Here is a 22067-nt window from a genome sequence, read left to right on the forward strand (position 1 = left end):
ATCCATTAACAAGACATCTTTCGTGTTTCCTTCTGTGTCACTTTCTTCTCAGATACTGAAGCAGCGTTTCTCAAGGGCACTCCAATCAAAAACTCAGGTACAAGGATTAGATTTACACCAGAAGAATAAGAACTACTCAAAAGTTCCTTCTTTTTAAATGTAATAGGCACTGTAGAAAGTACCAGATTGCCTTCCAGACAGTTTGTTTCAGGACAGCATATCTGCTATGTAAGAAGCTCCGAAACAGCAAAACCTGAGTGGTGGGATGATGTTTAATGATACACTTCTAGCAAAACTTTCAGAACTATATATTTATCTCAATACAGTACAAAAGCAAAGTGTAGGAGCTCTGCAAATGCATTATGCTTTCACCCCCTTACGTAACTTTGAAGTTCTCTTAAAAAAACATGCTCAAACTCAACTACTTGTTGCTAAGCTTCCAGAGGATACATAAATCATGTATTAAAATCTTCAGCTAGATAGAGTGAATATATGAACATTTCTTTACTTTACCAAATGGCCAATTTCTATCTCAGTCTGGTTTCATTAGATGAAATTCTCTGAAAACATATTTGAAATCTAAAAGAAATTTAGAAATATCTCAAAATAGAGAATGACAACAGGGTGTGACAGGAAGGAAAAAATATCAAAACCCATCAAAATACTAAGATTTGCAACATTCAGGGAGGTGGCACTACTGAGCCAAAACAAGTCTGGAGCACTGCAGACTCACATCACATCGCAAATCTAAAAAACTCACACTGATAGATGCTGACAGAGAAACTTTCCAGAGCAGACCAGGATGTTGCTCATTCACAGCCATAAAGCAGCTTTGCCAGTAGAAAACTTCCACCAGCTCTGTGCCTCCACTGGAATGCTCTGTTGACTTATCTTTAGCAAAAGCTCATCAACTGTAAAACAAGCCTTGGCTTTTGAATCACAAAGTAAAACTAAATGTAAAGTAAATATTCAACAAAAATAAGAACTTTGAAGTTTTAAAAATTACATTGAAGCCAGTGCTAATAATGGTACAAATCAATTTGTTTTGCAGATAAATTTCCCCTTCCACCTCACACGATCCCTCTTCCTCCAACTCTGAAGAATCAAATTTGTGAAAGGCCATCTAGCTACGCTAGACATGATTTTAATCATGAAGACAGACGGAAAGTAGAAACCACATGCAAAGAAGTATCAAATACTACAGTTTTTATCTAAGGTCTGCTGTTCCTTGCCTTGACAAGAAATATTAAGCAAAACAGACAGCTCCATATACTTGCATTTAACACTAGTAAAATTATTGCAGTATCTCAAGTGATAGATTCAGAATTTTGAAGCCTTAAACTAAAAGAAAATTTAATCTTGCCTAGAGGCTGTTGTACACTATTTACTTGGGATTGACATTTATGCTTAAAAAGAGACTGGAAAAAACTAAGAGAATGTAAGCTCAACAAACAAGATATCATGTGTATTTTTTCATTGTGTTTGTAAGTCTAAAGTATTCTCTAATATAAAAAAAAATCAGAAAAAATATTCAAGTGTTGACATTTTCAGAAATGTGTTTTTAAAACAAAGCATCAAGTTACTTTATACAAAGTTTACAGTTCACAATGCACCCTGGCACTTTTTTAAACATATGGAACAGTATCTTCATAAACACGTGCAGAGATAAGCATGCCATTCCAGCCACAGCAGCTGCTTTGATTCATGTTTATGAAATGCTTAAAATTCTTGGAGTATACATACACTGCAAAAAGAAGAGGCAGTGACACCACGAATCCCAGTCAGTCACTACTAGCCTGCTATCTGTGCTGTTACTAAACGTGAAGAGGCAGCAGCACAGGCTTGGTCAGGGCTAGCATCTAACAAGTAGGTCATAAGCACTTAACCTGTTGCTAGTGCACCGTGAGCCTCTTTGCACCCATATCCAGCACCATCATAACCATTCATTAACACAAGCACCCAGCAATGCTTCAGACACACCTTTCTGCTGCTGTGCTGAATGATGTACCCCAAAATAAGTCCTGTAACACTACTAAACACCAAAATATATTCATGGCTATCTGTCAAAACAGTAGTTGTGGTGTAAATTTCTGCCCTGAGTTATAACACTTCTTAAATAGCAAATAAGCCACTACAGGACAATAAGCCATTAAGGACTTCATGAGGGTCTGTTAAAGTACAGATTTCCCTATAGTGATCCATGTAAAATGAGACAGAACATTCAGATTAATTCCTAGTGAAAAAGTTACACCTTACAAGCCACTAATTTCACATTATCTAAAAATGATGTAGGAGTATTTGGTAAGCATGTACACGTTTGAGGATGTCTCTATTTAGGATGTAACAAAATGTCAAATGAAGGGTGCAGCTGATGACTAAAGAATATATTAGTTCAGGATATGGTTAGGAATTTGTAGATGTTTTGATGGCTGAGGGTTGGGTTTTTTAATTATTACTTTTAGATTAAAAGGCAACTATCAAAAATAAAAGCCAGAACTGCAGAGGATAACACTAACCAAGCACAAGAAGGCATTGATTCACTTTTCACCCCGAACCAGAAATTACACAAAAGGACACCCTCCCCTGGTATAGAAAACAGCTTATTTAACTCCTACTTTTCATCAACATGGATATCTTGAGCTCAAGTAATTGATTTTCAGTTCCTGTCAGCAATGCATTTTTCTGATCGACCTTCATACTCTAAGTTGTTAACTTACCTCCATCACCCTGCCGTGAACACTCATCTCATGCTTCACACAGAAGGACCATAAAGGCACACACAATCAACCCATGCTCCATCAAACCTCAAACTCTGATGACCAATTTCATATGAACATACAAAGTCAGATACTAACCAGAAAAACTTATAGCCCTTTTATGGTCTCTTGTAAAAAGACACAGCAACATTATTTCCGGGTGATGGGGTAACTGTTTTAGTTAACTAGCTGCTTTGGGTCACAAGTTAACTCGATAGTTGAGTCCTGTGGTGCACATCATTGCAACGCAGGGACCATGTCTTTGTAGGCTGCACTCACTGTCTCCAGCCAACATTTTCACACTTCCTTAAAGAGCCTTCTCCATGCTGCCATCAGTACCAGACATCCTCACAAAATACAAGGAATCAAGCAATCAGAGAAGTTACTCAGTTAAGCAACAGCATCTGCACAGCCCTGCTGCAGCAGTAGGCATTTTGCTACAGCAGGCAGTAATTGTTTCCATTAATAGATTCAAACCATGCCCAGGAAAGGCCAAATAAGAAAAGGCACTGCACAACTTTCCCACCAAGGACAGTCTGCCCATGCAAGAGACACTGGCACCACAGCCAGAGGCAGCTACCACTGGTGCTGCTCAGTCTGCACCCAGGTATAGAGGAATGCTCAAATCTGATAATGTCTCAAACACAATAGCAACAAGCGCGTTCGCCAATTTAAAGATTTAGCTCTAATCTTATTACTAGAAGTACTACCATGTTGAATCCCTGAGCAGCAGATGCCTGCTCACACATGCTGCACTGAAGGCCCGATCAGACCAAAAAGGGATTGGCTTTGCCCCCAAAACTTTGTGCCAAGATTGACACCCCAGCTCTGCGCCGTACTCAGACCTGCATGGAAGGGCACCTGGTGTGTGCTGCTCCTCTTCGAGCTCAAGTTCTGCAGAACAGGGACTTCCTAAGCACTTCCTGAAGTATTTTGAATCTAATCCACACCTCGATCACATGTTTATAAGCATCATTTAACTGTAAATTTGTTAACCATTAAATTACAGCAAATCTAAGTCCGGAATCTTACCATACGCACATTTAATAAGCATACTAGATGCACAACAGAGCAAAGAATCTTGTTTTCAAAACAAGAAATCTGTATCTATTTACACTAAAGAGGAAAGGATGTGAAAATAAAATTTTGCCTTTAGTGCTACCATCCCCCCCAAAAAGGATAAAAATCCCTCCACATTTTAAGAGAGCTGTAATTTTTTTAAATTCATAATTCATTTCAATAGACAACATATTCAATGTGTATTGACTAGTAATCCAGACCTCAAAAACACCTCTGGCTGCAGAAAGACACAAGTGCATGCATACCTGCCCCTTCTAAACACAGAAGCTAAACATGTCTAAAGGACTAATCTTTTTACTCATATTTTCATATCCCACAATGAAGGCACTTCTAACACTGTAAAACAGAGAAAGTGGACAAGTTTGAAGCTGAACCTCGTTCCACAGTGTTCTACACAGAAATATTTGAACATAACACTCAGTAGTCCAAAAGCAGAGAATGGCTACAAAGCAACGACTGCCTAAACATGGTCATACCAAGCACAGTTTTCCTTCTCCCCAATCACTTTATCTATTTTTGTTCTGAAATTTTGCCAGCTAAAAACGGCTGCTTACCCACAATCCCAACAGCCTCAAACGGTAGTTTCCTCCAGCCATGACATTTACGGACCAAAGCACAAGGTCCTAACAGCTGTCTGGACTTCATAAACATGGTAAAATAATGGATGTTGCATTTACTCACAGTTCAGGCCACCTTAGGAAGAACCAAGAGCCATGCCACACAGTATTTTGGATTACAAGTTTCTGTCTCATTTTGTTTCAAATTACATGGAATTTCAGAACAGCCATTTCAAGGAACTGCATCTACTATCCCATCTGAGGCATGAATGGATTAAAGCAATGCAAAAATAGCTCCCAAAATGACATTTTCCAACCATGCATTTCATAATTCAAATACATTTCTTCCGCAAAGGTTCAAAGCTAACAGTTCACATCCTGAACATTGATGTCTAACAGGAAAGTTAGAGAGGTCAAAGTCAGATTACTTTTACAATTTCCTGCAAAGATAAAAGTCACTGCCTTCTATTATTTTATGCTCCACCTCAGACAGGTGATAATTTGAGGTATACACTTCAAATACATGATTTTGTCGATCATTCCTTCAGATATGGAGAAAATTATCAGCTGTCCTGTTTCAGCTTCTAGAAGTTTCAGTTTGAAAAAGTTACCATTAACAGAAACACGTAACCTCGCCCACCAACAGCGCTCTTCTCTCATCCTTGATGCTACTCAAAGCAACGTATCAAAAATGACAAAATACCACAGGAAGGACTACATACTAAAGACCATCCAAAGTCATGTTTTCTCCAAAGCAAGGGGAGCAACAGCTGTTTTCTGGAAACAAGAGTTCTAGGACAAGCTGCCTAGGGATGAAATCTGTGCTTCAGATATTAATCTTTGAAAGTGTTATGACCTACAAAAACTAGATAGACACACACAGACACATGTGTTCCTAGCTATTTATTTTATAAAAGAGCTTCAACCCCCCCCCCCCACACACAAAAAGCCCCCATATACTCTCTAATCTTTAGTAATTTAGAACTATAGGAAGAGTTTTACTTAATGAGAATTGGGCCTTGGTGCTACTTGTCTTATCAAGATGAGGATGGAAGACGACAGAACAAACAAGTCACAACATGTTGGGTTTTTTTAAAGAGTTAAGACAGCCAAGAAAGATACTTTCAGAGAAAAGTGGAGATTTGAAGTTCAGCTCTACAGTCTGAGGACTTCTTTCTTGTTTTCTGCACTGAATTTTTCAATAAGGCAAAATATGCACCAGGCTACTGAGCTCTAATGGAATAAATTGCCCAGTAGATGAATTTGTGTTTCAGTTAAAACTACAGATGAAATAGCACTTCAGTTCTACTGTCTCCATAGTTCCTTGTTTATTTCTGTCAAGACAAATATTTTGCTTACTAAAGGAAAAATCATGTCACGAAGAACTGTTGTCAGGGAACTAAAATAAAACTTTTCAGATCCTATGCGTTAAAAAGCATAGCTGAAAGGAAAGAAAGAAGGAAAGCAAAGGAGGAAAGCATATTTTAACAATCAAAAACAGAGGAGGAACCCAGCAAGGCCTCATTTGTCCTACTAAAAAAATACCATCCTTAATGTAAAGTGAGATCTTTCGTAGACATAGAGATGTGAAATTTCCATCGTAAAAAGTTACTGAAATATTTTGCAAGATTGACTGTGACTCCATACTCTAATTATCTCATAGTTACATTTTAACACTGCACCTTATTGCCAAGTATACAGTTGGCTTAGAAACATAATACCCATTTCTAAAAGACTATAAGTAAGAACAGGTTTTTTTCTGGGAAGAGTGTACTTTGAGAAAGGAAACTCAGATTCCCAGGCGAAGACAGGAAAAAAAAAACAGAGGGTTCCCAGGAATTTTTTGGGGGGAAGAAATGGAAATCTTATATTAGTTTTGGGGAGGAAATGGCTTAGAGATGGGAGGGGGAACTTAAGCAACACACAAGCACACTTCAGCAGGTATAAAGGAAGCTACTGCTACCAATAACAGTAAAACAAGGGTTAAAGGTATGAAGTTCAACAACGAACTTCCAAAAACTTTGCCAGCACCGGAGATTATACCTGATAGCAGCTAATGAAAACCGTTCCTTTCTGAACTCTGCCTCCTATAACTTCAGTTGATAAAGATTTTCCTGTGTCTTTCAGACACAGACTATTCAGTTTTACTATGTTCTGATTTTCCTCCTTCGTTAGTTTAGAAGGCTGGAAGTCATGTGCCTGTGGGCAACAGCAGGCCTGCTGCTTATAAAAAGACAGAACACTTGTATCTAATAACAATTGCTATTTTGTAGCAGTGGTTGTTACGGTGTGGATGCTGTGTGGTCTAGCAGTTAGAAGATGCAGTCAGAACCCTGTTCTAATTTATGGTTACAGCTTTACCCGTAATACAATAATGAAAGTTGGACAAATGACAGCACTGTCTGGGATTTTAGGCTTTTTACACCACTTGTAAAACTAGCATTACTTGCCAATCTAAAATCCTTTAGAACTATTCTTCATAATGCCTAGAGACTAATTATTATCATGCAACTGAACTTAAAATTTAATTCAAGAATTCCTTACAGCATCGGCAAAGCTAGTAAAATCTGATTTTCCTAACTTTGGATGTTCTTCCAAGAGCAAATTTTATAATCTTATCATTATTAAAGAGTTACCTAATCTTACTTTAGAAAATTCTGTCATTACCTTTTAAATTTTAACTAAGAGAACAAAGCAAATAAAGAGCGTGGTCCTGAATTCTACTCTCCACACCCTACAGTCTCTTGGCTTCAGCTGAATTAAAAAAAGCAGCCCTGGAAACCAAATTTGCTTTAGAAGGCTACTTATTCTTATTCCAAAGTGCAATACAAACTTGTACTTCCATTCATGTAGAAAAGGGAAATTTCCATATAAAAAGATAAAACCTAAAAAGGGAAAGGTAAGATTAAACAGAATATTAAAACAATACATAGAGTAGGGAAAGACCAATTAATCACCCTAACAAATTAAATCATATTTGCAATGACATGGTTGCTCTGAAAGAAAAATCCAGTTAAGCTATATAAAAACAAGCTACACAAAGAAAACCAAAAATCCATTTGACATCCCTAACCCTGCCAAGGCATCAATCCAAGTGCAAGCAGCAGCTACTCAGCAATTCAGAGCCAGTTTATACAGACATTTTATGGTGGGTACACATAGAAGAACAGAATTCATCTCTCTTCATGAGAAATTAAACTATTTATCTTGAGTGAAAAAAAATAGAAATCAGCAGTTTCAGACTGAAGAAAGCATAAGGATTTTCACAAGGCACTAAAAAGTCCATTAGGCATCTCAACAGGTTACATACAACATCTGCCATTTAAGCAGGCACCCAAACTATACGTTTGCATTAGTGAGAGTTACTTCCAATCAGTGTTTCTGACTGTTACTTCCAATAAATCTGGCAGTTGTCTCAAACACAAGTTAACAGCCAGCCAAATTCTAGCCTCACACTGTGCTGCAAGCAGGACACCTATTACTTGCCAACACAGCTGCCATCAGTGGGGTTGCACACAAGCATCACTGCTCATCCAGAAGGATACTAACGTAGAAACAGAAGCCAGTTCCAACCAAGAGAATCTACATACATTATAGATAGTAAAGCCTGACAAACACAAGACACAGAAGCTCTCAAAAGACAGAGTCACTGAATAGTCTTACTGCAGGCCGATGTGCACAACACAAAATTGACAAATTCAAGGCTCTTCATTAAACCACCTGGCTCTTAGTCTCTCAAGTCTATTGAAACAGTGATTTTTAAATCTTAATTCTGTTCTTGCTTTGTACACTCTGTGTGTATTTCGTGTTTCATACCTGTCAAATCCACTCACTTTGAAGAGTTAATGTCATTCTTATTATAGTAGTGTTTATTCAACTCCTGTTGATTGAAAAAAACCTCCACACTTTCTAAAACAGAATAATTTTTAATAAAAAACTAAGATTTCCATTTCACAGATGAGATGCTAAGACCCACAGAGACAGCATGACTTATAGATGACTACACAAAGATCTTTGAGAGGGGTAGGAAACAAGCACAGAACTTTCAAGACCCAGGCCAGCATTTTAACCACAACGATGGTCCTGAAGACAATGCAAGCTGGATTTAAAACAAACTGGTGTGATTACAGCTATATTCTAGGACATGGTTTAGTGTGAGAAGCACCTTCCCACCTTGAACATGTAAGAATAAAGAAGGTCTCAACCTCTTCTGCTGGAAAGCTATAAAAGCTTCCTGCTTTTATAAAACACTGCCTTTGGAAAAAAGAATATTCTCACACTACCGTTTCTTCATAACTACCATGAACTGAATCAAAAACATTCTTAAAAAAACTTAAGTGGTAGGAACGTTCTAGATTTAAAATCTCTATATGATTTCACACTCCTTGGTATTAAATGCATTTAACCGACCAACTTAACTTGAGCAGTCAACAGGTAACCGAACAGATAAGAATACAATGTAACTGAATGCACAAGCATACAACGTAACTATTCCCCTCGCACCTCCCTGTCTTTCCCCACACTCCCTCAAAGGAAAGAAATCTTTTCCTGTTCTGATCTATTTTTACAGTCTAGTGCATTGGTATTTTGGATTATTTCCAAGGGTATTCTTCACTGGGGCATCACAGCTAAATGCCAGATTTCAAAATTATTTTAGCATATTCTCATAGGCTACTTCACAGAACAACACTGAATTAATAAAGGATCGAGCAATTACAGCCTTTTCAAATGCAAATACATTAAAACCTAGTAAACAAACCTATTAAAAAAAAGTCCATCACTAGCATAAAAATCAGATTCTGCTTCTTGCTCCCCCAAAGGTTACATCAAGTTGGTGGCAGCCTGCACTCAAGGAAAATTTCTGAAAACAGCACACACAGTCTAAGTCCTTACCTACTCAACAGCTTATTTTTTGAGCAGTCAATCAAGAATCAACTTCTAAACCCGGGAGGCCAACAGGGATCTTCTGTCTCCACACTGGGTACGTCCGACCCCGCCAGGAAGCCAGGTAAAGAACCGATCCCTCCTTCACAGGGATGCAAGCCCAAGGCAGCGACCCCCGGCCAGCGCTCGCCCCTCGCCCGCTCCTCCCCACCCACCGCAAACCCCGAAAGGCACCGAGCGAGACCCCCGGGACCCCGCCGCTGCCCTGACAAAGCCGGGCGAGGCGTCTGCGAGGGCGAGGCGGAGGAGCTGGGGCTTGGTTTTCACTCGGGGCACGGCGACTCGGGCTTTTACCTTTCTCCCTGCTTGGTGTTGGAAGGCGGAGGGTGAAGCACAGTCTGGTTCCCTTCCATCTCCACGATGCACTTGGTATTCAGGTCCAGCTCTGCAAGGCGACACGGAGGGGGGGCTGTACCCAGGGCGAGCGTACCCCCGCTTCTCCCGGCACGCCGGGGCAGCTCGGCCCCCGCCGGGTCCCCCTCGGAGCGAGCGACGGCGGGGGCTCGTCCCGCCGCCAGCCTGGGGGAGAACGCGGGGGGACGCCCCCTCCCCGCACCCCGCTGTGCCCCCAGACTCCGTTTACCTCTCTTGTTCATGGGCCGGACCCTGACGGCAACTTTCACCTTGGTGTCCGACATCTTCCCCGCTCCCGGGAGCGGCGGGCGGGCGGCCCCGCTCAGCGCCGGCGGCGGCAGCGACACGGCGGAGCGCCACCGTCCATGCCGGGCCGGGGCGAGGGCGGAGGGCCGGGGCAGGCGGGGAAGGCGAGAGAGGGAGGGAGGCAGGGAGAAGAGGAGGAGGAGGGAGCGGCGCCGGGGAGGGCGGTGGCGGCGCAGCCCCAGCCGCCTCCTTGCTCAGCCGCGGCCCGCACCGGTTCTGGCGCTGGCTGCCCACGGGTTCGTTCGCAGAGCTGCTGCCGCCGCCGCCTCCCTGCCAATCCCCACCGCCATCTTCCGCCGCCTCCTCCTCCCGCCGCGCCGCCGGGAGTGCGGGCGCCCAGGCAGGCGGCGAGAGGGCGGGGAAAGGCGGCGGCGCCGGAAAGCGACGGGAACAGCCGAGCGCCTTCGGCGCGGGGGGCGTGGGGAGACTTCCCCCCCTCCATCCTCGGACAGGCGCTGCTTCCCAGTGAGCACGCGCGGCGGGATGCGCTTTGCGCGGGAAGGTGGCGCTGGCGGGAGTGGGGATGCTGCTGCCAGGACTGTGCCCTCACCCCCTGCCCGAGAGCCACCGTCGCTCCTAGCGCAGGTGTGTGCTGTTACCGCAAAGCCACCGGCTTGTCCGACTGGACACCGAGTTTCCTTGTGGCAAGGAAAGGCCCTAGAGGAAAAGCCACAAAGTGCCCCAAAACAAAATGTTGTGATGCCAGGGGATGTTTTTTGGCAAAAAGTGCACAACGTTAGTAAGCAATGACCTGCCTGGCACGGTCCTGGCACCAGCACGGGTGACCTGGGCGAAATGTGTGCATTGCATGGTATGGAGTCCTGGAAGCGGCGCAGCACCTCGAGGTGATGGAGCAAGGAGCCCTGCCTGGGCCTCAACCTGCCTGACACTTCCTTGGCTGTGAAGGGCTGCCTGTGAAGTGCTGGGACTACTTGTGCCATCTTGCTTTTCCACACAGCGATGGGCAACCATTGCCTAGTGCCTGCCCAAACGCCATAGGATGGAGTTGTGTCCATCTACTTGTGGTGAGTTCAGTGTTGGGATAAAGTGTTACAAACAGCAGTGCTTTACTCAGCAACCGCAAGCTCCAAGGATGGCTGACCTTCCAGTGGGCAAGCCAAGAAAGATTTTTAGTTAAAACTGCAATAGTCTTAGGATCTTGGGATAGCCTTCTTTTCAAAGTGTCCTGTTAAAACTTTGTTTTATCCCCAGAAGTGTTTTCTTAGCTTCAGTAAAATATCTTCCAAAGAATCAAGCCTTATCATTGATGCAGCTAAATGGCAGGAATTCCAGTGCAAAAGAGCGATGTCTGTAATGTTTTCTTTAAGGAAAAGACAGGCTCAACCCCAAAAGGGATTATTCTGTCTACTCTTGGGCTAAACCAGTGTAGAGAGAATGGATTAAACAATAAATGATGAATAGATAGCTGCACTGAGAAAGAGCAGACGTCTAAAACAGAGGTGAAAGCAACAGATGGAGCTTAGAAGATCGTCCCCCTCCTGGCTGCCAGCACACCAACAAGAACACTCCTGCAAAGGGACTGAGAGGACTGTTTCTGGAGAAGGCCTGGCTGTCCCAAATGGCTACGACTTGCAGGAATGCTGGAAGGAAATGATACACAGTTAGCATGGCAAAAAAGAAAGGTTACCAAACAGAGCTGGGCATCTGGAGAACATCAACAGAAAAAGCTAGTGTGTGTGGGCTTCTTGCCTGTGGAAGTAGGCATAAGAGATGAAGTTCCTTTTGAAAGGCATCATAAGCATGTGGCTCAACAAGTAAAGAAAAGGAGCGATATTGAAATGAGACATCCTACTTATGGCTGTAGACTGCAAGAACCCAGATCAAAGTAAGCGCTGGCTCAAGACAAGGCATGAGGTCTGAAATGGCTGTGGAGAAAGGGAGTTGTTCAGTGAAACTCGGACACTGTTGGGAAGAGAAGGCGGCCAGCAGATGTAAGGGAAAATACTCCCTTCCGTTTCAATTTTCCACCTCTTAGTGGAAAAACTACATCATTGCAAGATTAAATAAAAACAATTATTTTAGCTAAAGAGAAACTGAAGGAAGTCTTTATGAGATTGACTATGATTTTGGCTGTGGGAAGAGTCTTGGGAAGAAGTTTTTACAAATGTCTGGTTTAGGCTTGTGAATTATATTCCACCATTTGCAGGTACAGAAAGCTGGCCATGCAAAACTGTCTGAAAAGGCCTAGTTTGTTGTAATGCAGACTGTAGCTGTTCACTTCGTGTAAAATTCTGATTTTTTTTCTAGTGTTAGGTAATTGAGAAAAGGACTTTTGCTCTTTCATTTACATCAGCATGCCCTGAAAAACAGCTGCTAAAAATGAGGTCTTGGTTCCACCAAGGTTTTCTGCCCTCTCAAGAAAGGGCTTTTGGCAACATTTGTACCACGACCTGACAATATCTATTAGGCAGCCTGCATGTAGCAGAATGTATTTCTGGTCTCCTCTAAACCTTTGGCATTAGGGCACAATAGGAAGAGGGTAATGTTTTAGAGGCCCCATGAGATCATTAGGTAGATCAAAGAGCAATCTGTGAATTCAGGACAATGAGATGTTTCTCTTCTGGCATTGTATCTCCCCATTGAACACCATATGGAACCCTTTATGTCTCTGTCTTTGCTACCGGTAGCAACTACGGATAGATGTCTCTCACCCGTCAGAATTTGTTAGCTTGATCAGTTTACATGCGCCGTGGGAACTGGCAAGGGATACTGATGGGTCGCTCACCCCTCGGAATTAGCTGCCAGCTATCCCAGACATGCTGATGGATGGATGGGAGATACCAGATGAGAAATGACAACTTACTGCTTCAGCAATGATAAAAGATGAGAGCTGGAGAAAGTGGAGACTGATGGTGGGTGAGAGGAACTGAGAGGGAAACACGAGGATGAAATCATCTGAAGCCATCCTTCCCTGATTTCTTTTTCCTGTCCGTGCTTTCATCCACCTGCTCTTTTGTTCTGGTTCTCTATCACTGAGGTCAACAGCAATTTTGGATCTTTACTAGGGCCAGGTTTGAATCTTTGTCTCTTTCTTGTTTTTCATCCGTTTCATTCTTCTTTCTTGCCTTCGAGCATTTCTGTACATTTGTCCATCAATCTATCATTCAGCAAAGAACATAAAGAAAACATTGCTCCTTACTTTATTCTGCTCCTCATCTTCCTAAGGCATAACACAGATAATGTGATTTGACATGAAGGCATGTCCATGTCTTCCTATATATTCTGAGCAGGAGGATCGACAGCTCTACTTCATGACATGGAAATGGAGGAGCGACGCTGTGCACCCAGGTTGATGCCTGAAGCCCTGATGGTGTTCCACTGACCCCCTTTTCCTTAGCAAAGGACAGAGAGAAATGTCACAGAGCCTGCCAAGAATATCCATCTTGTCAGCAGCATCCCCAGCACATATCTTACCATGCATGCTGTCACTGGCACGTCTAACTTCATCTTGTGTCACAGGAGCCAGAGAGGAGAAGGAGCTGGCGGCAGCGAGAACATGGGAACCAAAGCAGTGTTTTTCTTTTGGTGTTGAAAGTGATAAAAGAAGAAGTGTTTAATTTTATAGCACCTGAAGTCCAAGAGATGCTTACTAAATTTAACCCAAGGTTTGTATTTCATAAGATTGACCAAAATAAAAGTTTTCTCTGTGTTTCCAAATTTTTATTGAGTTTTTTTTAATTCAAATTAACAGAGAAAACAAACGTTTTTGTCAACTCAAACACATTACAGCATCATCCAGCTTGAAAAAGGTAAAATGAAAAAATACTGTATAATGAAACCAACAGATATTCTAAGGTTAATAATCTAATATATTACACTTACGTTAGGGAAAAACCATAGGAAGAAATCGTAGCTCTAACAAAATAATTGATAAATCTTTAACTGATGTTGGTGAAAAAGAAGAATGGATAATAATTTCTGTTTGGGTTTTTTTAAATAGCATTTATCATATTGAAAAAGAGACAGGGACATTCTATAAGGGTGATATGGTTTGAAGCTGGCTCCCTGCCAAGTCTCCAAACCCTACCACAAGAGTTTCCCCCCCCCAAACCTCAGGGAGAAAGAGGGAGAAAAACAACCAAGAAAAACCAAAATGAGAGAGAGACAGCTAAAGTGAGATATATAAATATATTTACACTTTTGTTACAGTTATATACAGTTGAAATATATACAATTTCACAAGGGAAAGGTTAGGGGAAAGGGAAAATAACAAAACCAAAATAAAATATATATATATGTATCCCGATTAGTGACCCAATATCTAACAACTAAAAGAGTTAGCAAAGAAATATCTCACTACTCTCCTTGGGACAACTGAGAGTCGCTCCGGAACGATCCCCGGCAACCTCTGTCTCCCAAGGTCGGCAAGGCCTTACCAGGCCTCGCTCCCCAACACGGCAGACTCAACAGCAGGGAACCTGCACCTCCAAGCCGCCGGAAGGAAAGAGAGAACGAAGGCCTCTCCTCCTTTCTTCTTATAATCTGGCTTACATAAAAATCGTAGGGAATACTGGGTAAATCTGGACCCTTCCTTGGTTACAAACTGGTCACCAAGGAAGGCCTAGGCCAAACTACCACAAAGGGAGAAATATTTCTTATTGAAGGGGTCGATGAAATATGACTGTATTTGCGTCAGGACACAAATGAGTGTCCTGTTATACAGACAAACTTGAATTTTTCATTGAATAAAATGCATTTAGAGAGCACCTGAGGAAGCAAGTGCCTGCTCATAATTGTACACTGGGAACCAAATATCTGTCTCACACACATCACTAGGCTTTGCAAACAACCCTGCTGGAGAGGTACATTGAATTTAGAAAAGGATACGAGGGCAGGATTTTAGCCAATGACCTAGCTGAGGGCACTTTTCAGGCTGCTTTTCTATTTCCTTCTTGCTTCAAATTCAAGCTGGATGTTAGTCAGGCTGGATTGTTGCCACCTCTTTCTTATCAGAGATCTGTTTTGACTGTCTCTAAAGCTGTGCAGGAGGCATGAAAATTGTCTTCTATGTCCAGCATATTTATGGCAACACCCTGGGCCCAGAAAGGGGCTGCGGTGACAAATGCTCTTCTGACACTCAGAAAAAAAAAAAACAGTAGCTTGAATTGCCAGTGTTAAGAACAAATGCAGAATATATGCACCTAAACATTATCCTGCCTGACAGATGCTGCTCAAAGCTACACGAGGTGGCTGACAGCCCTGTATTGATGCACAGTATATTGCTTTTAACAGGCATTGCAGTTTAAGCCCACCTCAGCTCTGAACAGAGTTGGCTTACAGGCACTTGCAGTGATGAACGAACTAAATCTGCTCTTACAGGTTAGTTTACCTATGTTTTGAATTACCTGATTTGCTTTACGTGGCTGGGGTCTTGACTGTTGCTAGGACCCTACCTCTGCCTCCACACCCACCCTGGACGCTTGAGAGTGTCCAATTACAGCGAATGTCCCCAAGGCAGGTGCAGTTGCATCTTCATCAAGCTGAAAAGTTCCTTGCTATGGGCAGAAACAATATTTTCTCCCTGCCTCTGATGCAATATTGCAATAGTCTTTTAGAAACTTCATCCCAAGATTCAACACAGTAGATGCAACTAACTCATCTGTGAGAGGAGCTGCTCAATTTTAGCTACATTTAACTCCATGACCATTCTGCAGATGATAATCTCTTTGCTCCACTCATTGAAGGGCAGGGAGCTCTGTTCCCCATCTCCTATCACTTAGAAAGGAGAAATAGTTCTAAATTACTGTGGGAACTTTAATGGTCATTACTACTGGTGAACAACTACCTACAGATGAAAAGTCCTATTAATAGAAATAAATGAGCTTAGAAGCAGAATAATGCAGCTATAGCAAAGAAACCGAGGGGAAGTAAAAAAGGTGAAAAAGGTGCAAGAAAATTTCTTTATATCATTCAGATACATTTCCCTACACTCTGGAAGTGTGACTACTGTTTTTACTGAATCCAAACTGAGTCAGTCATCTTGGGAGGGATTTGGTTTATGGCAGGGATTTTAACATCCCTGCAATTGTAACCTCAGATATGAGCCATAGTTCTGTACTCCTCTGACAGCTAGTCATGTGCTATGTAGCTCACGTTCCTTAGCTGTTCAGGAAAAAAATGGTGGATTTATTTAGATTTTTGTTACTATTCATGTTAATTATCTGTATGCCATCCCTTTATCACTTCAGGAAACACTCCACCCCCAACTCAAATACCTTCGGAAATTTGTTTGTACTAGGGAGAGCAGGGCTGTGGTTATTCATCCTCAATTCACAATGAACTGATATCATAATCAAAATCTATGTAATTGGGGCTCTTATCACTTCAGTTATTTCCTACAGGGAAAGAAGAGGTATGGATGACATGGTCACCTGGAAAACTCAGTACAGTATTTAGGAAAAGGAGTTGAAAATGAAACAGACCCATAAAAGGGTTACTGGGAGAACTGGGGAATGGTGAATATTATCAAAGAGCAGACTAACAAAGTTCATTTTGTTTAGTCTAGCAAAATGAAGACTGAGAAGGGATATGGCTGTTTACGCTTCCTTTCAGGGCAGTTAAAAGCATGGTGCTACTGAAGTTTCAGGAAAAACACTAGCGCAAGAACAAATGGGTGTAAACTATCTTTCATGCAGCCCTTTTATTCTGGGCTGCATTAGGAGGAGCACTGCCAGCAGATCAAGGGAGGTGATCCTTCCCCTCTGCTCAGCACTGGTAAGGTCATATCTGGAGTGCTGTGTCCAATTCTGGGCTCCCCAGTAGAAGAGAGATAGGAACACATGGAAGAGGCCACAAAGGTGATTAAGGGGCTGGAGCGTCTCCTAAGAACAAGGGTTGAGAGAACTGCAACTATTTGGCCTGGAAGAGAGAAGGCTCAAGGGAAGGAATATTATCACTGTAGAGATATATGTGAAGGGAGGGTGCAAAAAGGAGGGAGCCAGACTCTCTTCAGTGGTGCCCAGTGGTAGACTAGGAGGTGATGAGCACAAACTGAAACACAGGAGGTTTCCTCTGAACATTGGGGAACACTTTTTCACTGTGAAGGTGACTGAGTGCTGGCACAGGTTGCCCAGGGAGGTTGTGGAAGCTCCATCCTTAGAGATACTCAAAATCAGGACCATCCGGATATGGTCCTGCACAACTGGCACCAGGCAGCCCTGCTTGGGCAGGGACATTACACTAGATGGACTCCAAAGGTCCCTGCCAGCCTCAGCCCTTCTGTGTTTCTGTCTTGGAGCACACTCAGGCTGGAAATGAATTGACTTCTTCCCCCAGACAAATGAATGGCTTCCTGCACATGAGACCAGAGGTCTAAATCCAGTGAATTTTAAAGAGTAAACTTGATTGGGTTAGATGACATGACAGCAGGGAACCTTTCCTGCTGACTCTACCAGACACATGCCACTACACAGTCTTTAAACATCATGGTGGTGATAATAGTTTATGGTAGTGGAAAGAGAAGGGAAAGGAAAGAGTTTTGTACTGTTAAAAAAGTAAGATCAAAGGGTCCCAAAGGAACTGACATTCCCTACATGTGGTTAATATAACTATTTAAGTTATGAAAAGGGATTGATGTTAAATTAGTAGAGATACATAATTTTTCCTTTTATTCTTTCCCTTTTCTACTCTATATTAGTAGAAATCAGATAATTCTCCTAAGAAACAACAAATTGCCACAGCTAGTTTGTAACACTATTTACAATTTAAATCAGGCGGCAGGCCCCAGTGAACTGAAGGAAAGGACAACCCTCCCATTATTCCCCCTACCCAGAAAGCTCTCACCCCTCTTCATCTTTATGATAAAGAATGTCTGGTATGCAAGCATCACTCCAGCACATCCATGCAGTCCCCTTGTGACTGCAAGTCCCAAATTGAGATTAAGGGCACTTGTGGGCAGGAAGTTGGCTCATGAACATTCTCCAGAGCATCACTAATTATAAGGCATTTGCTAAGTGCAGGTGTGTGCCTTACCACAGGTAGAAAAAAGTGAGTCTGCAGCCTCCAAGTCTCTTCAGTTAGCAATCAGATACTACACACAGTCTGACTAACTTACAGCAGTGCTCAGGCTCTGTTTTCAGAGGCGTGCTTTATGCACAATAGGGAGGAGCGGGAAAGCTGTAAATATAAACAGTGTGATTAGTGGCAGCAGCCTCTTGGAACAGAAGAGCAGCATTCCTGTTAACCCTTCCACACTCAGTCACAGTCTCCTTGCTGGTTTACTCCCTGCTTTCAAAGAGAAGCTGAACTTTGCTGGCTACCCTGGGTGAGACTTAGAACCGGGGCCCTGCCCCTGGGAGGAGAAGGAGGGTGGGGAGGGAGTAGTGCATCCACCAAGCTTGCTTACTAAGTAAGCTGAGATAGTAACCATGCTGGCCAAGCCAAAATTTTTCCTTACGCAACTACTTTTTTTTCTGATGCAATTACTTTTTTTTCTGATGCCTGCAAATACATTCTCTAGCCAAACGTGATATCTTCCTAAAGTGTGGAGAACAAAAGATGCCCTTGCTTGAAAGACAGTAGAAAGCAGAACAGTACACACTGGTAGGTCAAGGAGTAAGGAAGCTGAGTGAGACAAAGCCTTGAGAGAGAAGGTGGAATTGTGCTTGTTAAAACATCCAGAAGACAGCTCAGCACAGATCTGCTATCTATTAAATTTAACAGGAAGATTCACATTAAGTTCAACAGGTTTCATCAGCTCCTGATGAAGGTAGAAACAAGTGCTGAAGGTGCTAATTAAGGTGCATAATGAGATTTGGGAAATAAAACACCTCATCACTTCTCTTCCCAGTCTCCCCAGTGTGAAGAAAACATACCAAATACAATAATCTCATAATCACCACCAACAAAATTATCAGCAACAGATCCTAGTCTCATTTTTAGAATGAAGACTCTTAAACAGTGCAACCATTGGGCATCCTTTTTTTCATCCTCTTTGACTCATGGCAAAAGGCTTGCTCTCTTCAGGTTAAAAATATGGAGAGAAAGACAGCCTTCCAAAGAATAAATAAGAAAAGCTACTGTCTACACCAGTATTTGACAGGAAAACACAGAATAGTTATAGGAGTCATCCACAAAATCCAGTACAGGAGGACTTCTGTATCACTGGGACCAGCCTGCTGCTATTACAGAGAACTACAAGAAAAGTCCCCAACAAACTAGTGACTTGCAAGTTAGTGACTGATTTAATTTTTCCCACAGTCACTATTACAAATGGAGCTGTACAAGGAGAGCCAGGGTAGAAGGATTCCTAAAACTGTTAGTCCACACACAAAGGTCCTTTATCCTTTTCTCTCCTGTAATAAACTTTGCATTGCCTGTCTCCCAGATGCATTCCTTGAATGACTTAAGTCCTTTCCCACCATTCATATTGTGATCTGAGGTTTCCTCTCTTTAATCTAACAGCAAAGATGAAAGGCAGTTTTAGAAAAGAAATACAGCAAAACTAAAACATGGACAGAACTTCCAGGGCAATTAACCTTTCTTCTGAAATCAAAGTGGTGTGAACACACATATACACCACACAGTTTGAGTCTGAACAACAGCTAATGAGAAATACTGTTCTGGAAGGGACTAAACCAACTGGGAAGAATGGGTAAGGTTTGTGCAAAAGGCACAAATAGAAACAATGTGATTGAATTTCAGAAATCAAAAATTTAGCCTTATCATCAAGAAAATAGACTTGAGATTCAAGTCAAGTCAAGCAAAAGGGTAAAAGTCCATTGCTTGATACAAATGAAAATAATTCACTTGTATGGCTGTTATTTCTCCAGTGAAAGAGACACAAGAAAGACAAGATTTACATCTGTCTTCAGGGTACACTTTTTTTAAGTGGCTGGTTTTGGTTTTTATCTCAGTAACTCTGACACAGTGGAAATATGTGAAATATAATATCAGCTGCATTTTAATGGTAACACCATCCAAATATGGAACAGCTTTATGAACATCACAAAATAAATGTTAAAAAGACTCGTATCTCTAATGCTGGGCTTGGGATAACTTCAATTTCACTTTGCCATACTAGGGAAGAAACAGTGTACTTTTCACTTGGTCTTTAAAAGGCAGCAATCTTCCATGTGAAATTAAACCAAAAGTGGGTAACTACTCTGCGATCTCAGAAATCCTTTCACATAGTCTTCCTGGGACCTAGAATCTATAGCGTCATCTCTACCACAGTGAAAACACCATAACTTTCCTAACCTGTTGACTAGGACCAATAACCTCCTCTTGAGGATCTGCAAGACCATTTAGGTATAAGGTCTCAACTGAAGCCAGTCCGGAGTGGGTCTTGCCCCAGACTGCTAGTTACTGAACAACTGCACATCCCAAAAGGGAGGCATGGTACTGATCCAATTAGTCTGATGGACTGCTAGGAACCAAGCAAAGATTTGATAATGTTATGAAAGAATAAATAAGAAAAGCTAAACTATTACGTTAGATTTCTTTCACAAAAGAGTTCTGATGTTGAAAGTCATAATTACTTATAATATATTCTAAATACGCACAGGATTTTCAGCACATTAAAACCCAAAGCGGCATTCCCAGAAATTGTCATCCTAAAGTCCACTGCAAAGACTTCTCCCAGGCAAACCTCTACACTAGCCTGAATCTCCCTGACTTCAAGCCCAGTCCTGCAGCGTTTATTTATGTGGACAATTCCATTTGCAGTACTCGTGACTGCACAGATAAACTATTCATGACAGAGCAGGCCTCAACTCAAACAAGTCACTTCAAGTAATAATAGGAACAGAAAAAGACTAATACACGTATTTGAAATACTTCTGGCTCCATAACATCAGGCTGTAAGCTGAGTGGAAGTTGGCGGAGAACTCAGTGAAGAGCCCTATTTCCTACCTAATTAAGGACGACAGATAAAGGAGCCAGGCACATCCTTTTCATATGAAGACGATTATGCATTTTTAATACTTAATCTCACTGACTCTTTTTGATAGATTTCTTCTGAAGCATATCTTTGATGACATTATATTTCTTCTCATGGTAGCACCCTAGTCTGTGATGGTAAAAAAAAAATTGTTCTTTGTTTCTTACTTTCAATACAGATCAGTAGTTACTAAATACTGGTTAATAGTGGTTAAATTCCACAGTCCATATTATTCATGAAATCATGCTGGGTGAGCATCAAATGGGTTTGACCTCTCATCTATTTATATTTGGAAAAATTCCCAGTAAGACTCACCACCTGTGATTATATAGGTGTGTAGCTCTTTCAAGATCATCTTCTTTGTATTACAAGTTTTAAAAGCAAGTTTTGATAAAGGACATCTTATCTTTTTTTGCTTTGTTTTGGGTTTTAACATCTTCACATTTTTCTCAAAAAAAATTCTTTATTTTTACCAGCATAATTTATATCTCTTATCCTATGTCTTCCTTAAAATTGCCTACCTTTTATTCATTACAAAGCCTATAACTATATTTAGAGTATTTAATTAGAGAATTTTAAATATATTTCCATATATTTATGGAATCTTGTGAGTAGCAATATTTTCCTGATTTAAAAAACCAATATATTCCATGAAAGTAGAATTTGTTCTCTCACCTCAACTCAGTATCCATATAGTGCTCACCTGTGAACAAAGAATAAAAACTATCTACATTAAGAGGGATCTTTAGAAAAATGCTATATATGTTTATTCAATTACAGGGAGTGTACTTCCCAAAAATGCCTAGATTTCTCCAAATCTTAATTTCCCACAGATTTTTGCTCCAAACTAACAGATAGTAAAAGCTAAGTCACAGATAACTCTCCTGAGGATTGCAATCTGAAAAGTGTGGTTGGGAAATCTGTCCAAATGTAGGTTATTCCTCTGCTAGAGGTAAATACTAATCAAAAGGCAACAGCCCTTATCATCTTGTCCATTTTCCAGGCTGAAATGCTTCACCTCTTAAGAATGCATTCCCTTTACTGGAATGATGGGTGTGCTCTGTGCTCTGACTTGGTGGAGTTTGCCCACTGCTTAAAACCACAGACACCTTTCATTAATTTTTTTTCTCCTTTTCAGAGTCCATCTCTTCTCCTCCTTTCTATCCTCAG

The 22067-nt window shown here is 41.5% G+C and overlaps 1 protein-coding gene across 9 annotated transcripts in view; it reads right to left on the reverse strand.

Moving 5' to 3' along the window:
- Positions 1-10053, reverse strand: part of KIF13A (kinesin family member 13A) — a 106756-nt gene extending 96703 nt beyond the window's left edge. For all 9 annotated transcript variants that reach the window (XM_064665383.1, XM_064665347.1, XM_064665355.1 and 6 more), the window contains exons 1-2: positions 9921-10053; positions 9632-9722 (exon numbers count right to left, since the gene is read on the reverse strand). In XM_064665383.1, the coding sequence (XP_064521453.1) occupies positions 9632-9722; positions 9921-9975 (146 nt within the window). In that variant the 5' untranslated portion in view covers positions 9976-10053. The remainder of the gene's footprint in view (positions 1-9631; positions 9723-9920) is intronic.
- Positions 10054-22067: the final 12014 nt, after the last annotated feature.

Source organism: Pseudopipra pipra, chromosome 1 (assembly GCF_036250125.1).
Source record: "Pseudopipra pipra isolate bDixPip1 chromosome 1, bDixPip1.hap1, whole genome shotgun sequence".
Lineage (NCBI taxonomy): Eukaryota > Metazoa > Chordata > Aves > Passeriformes > Pipridae > Pseudopipra > Pseudopipra pipra.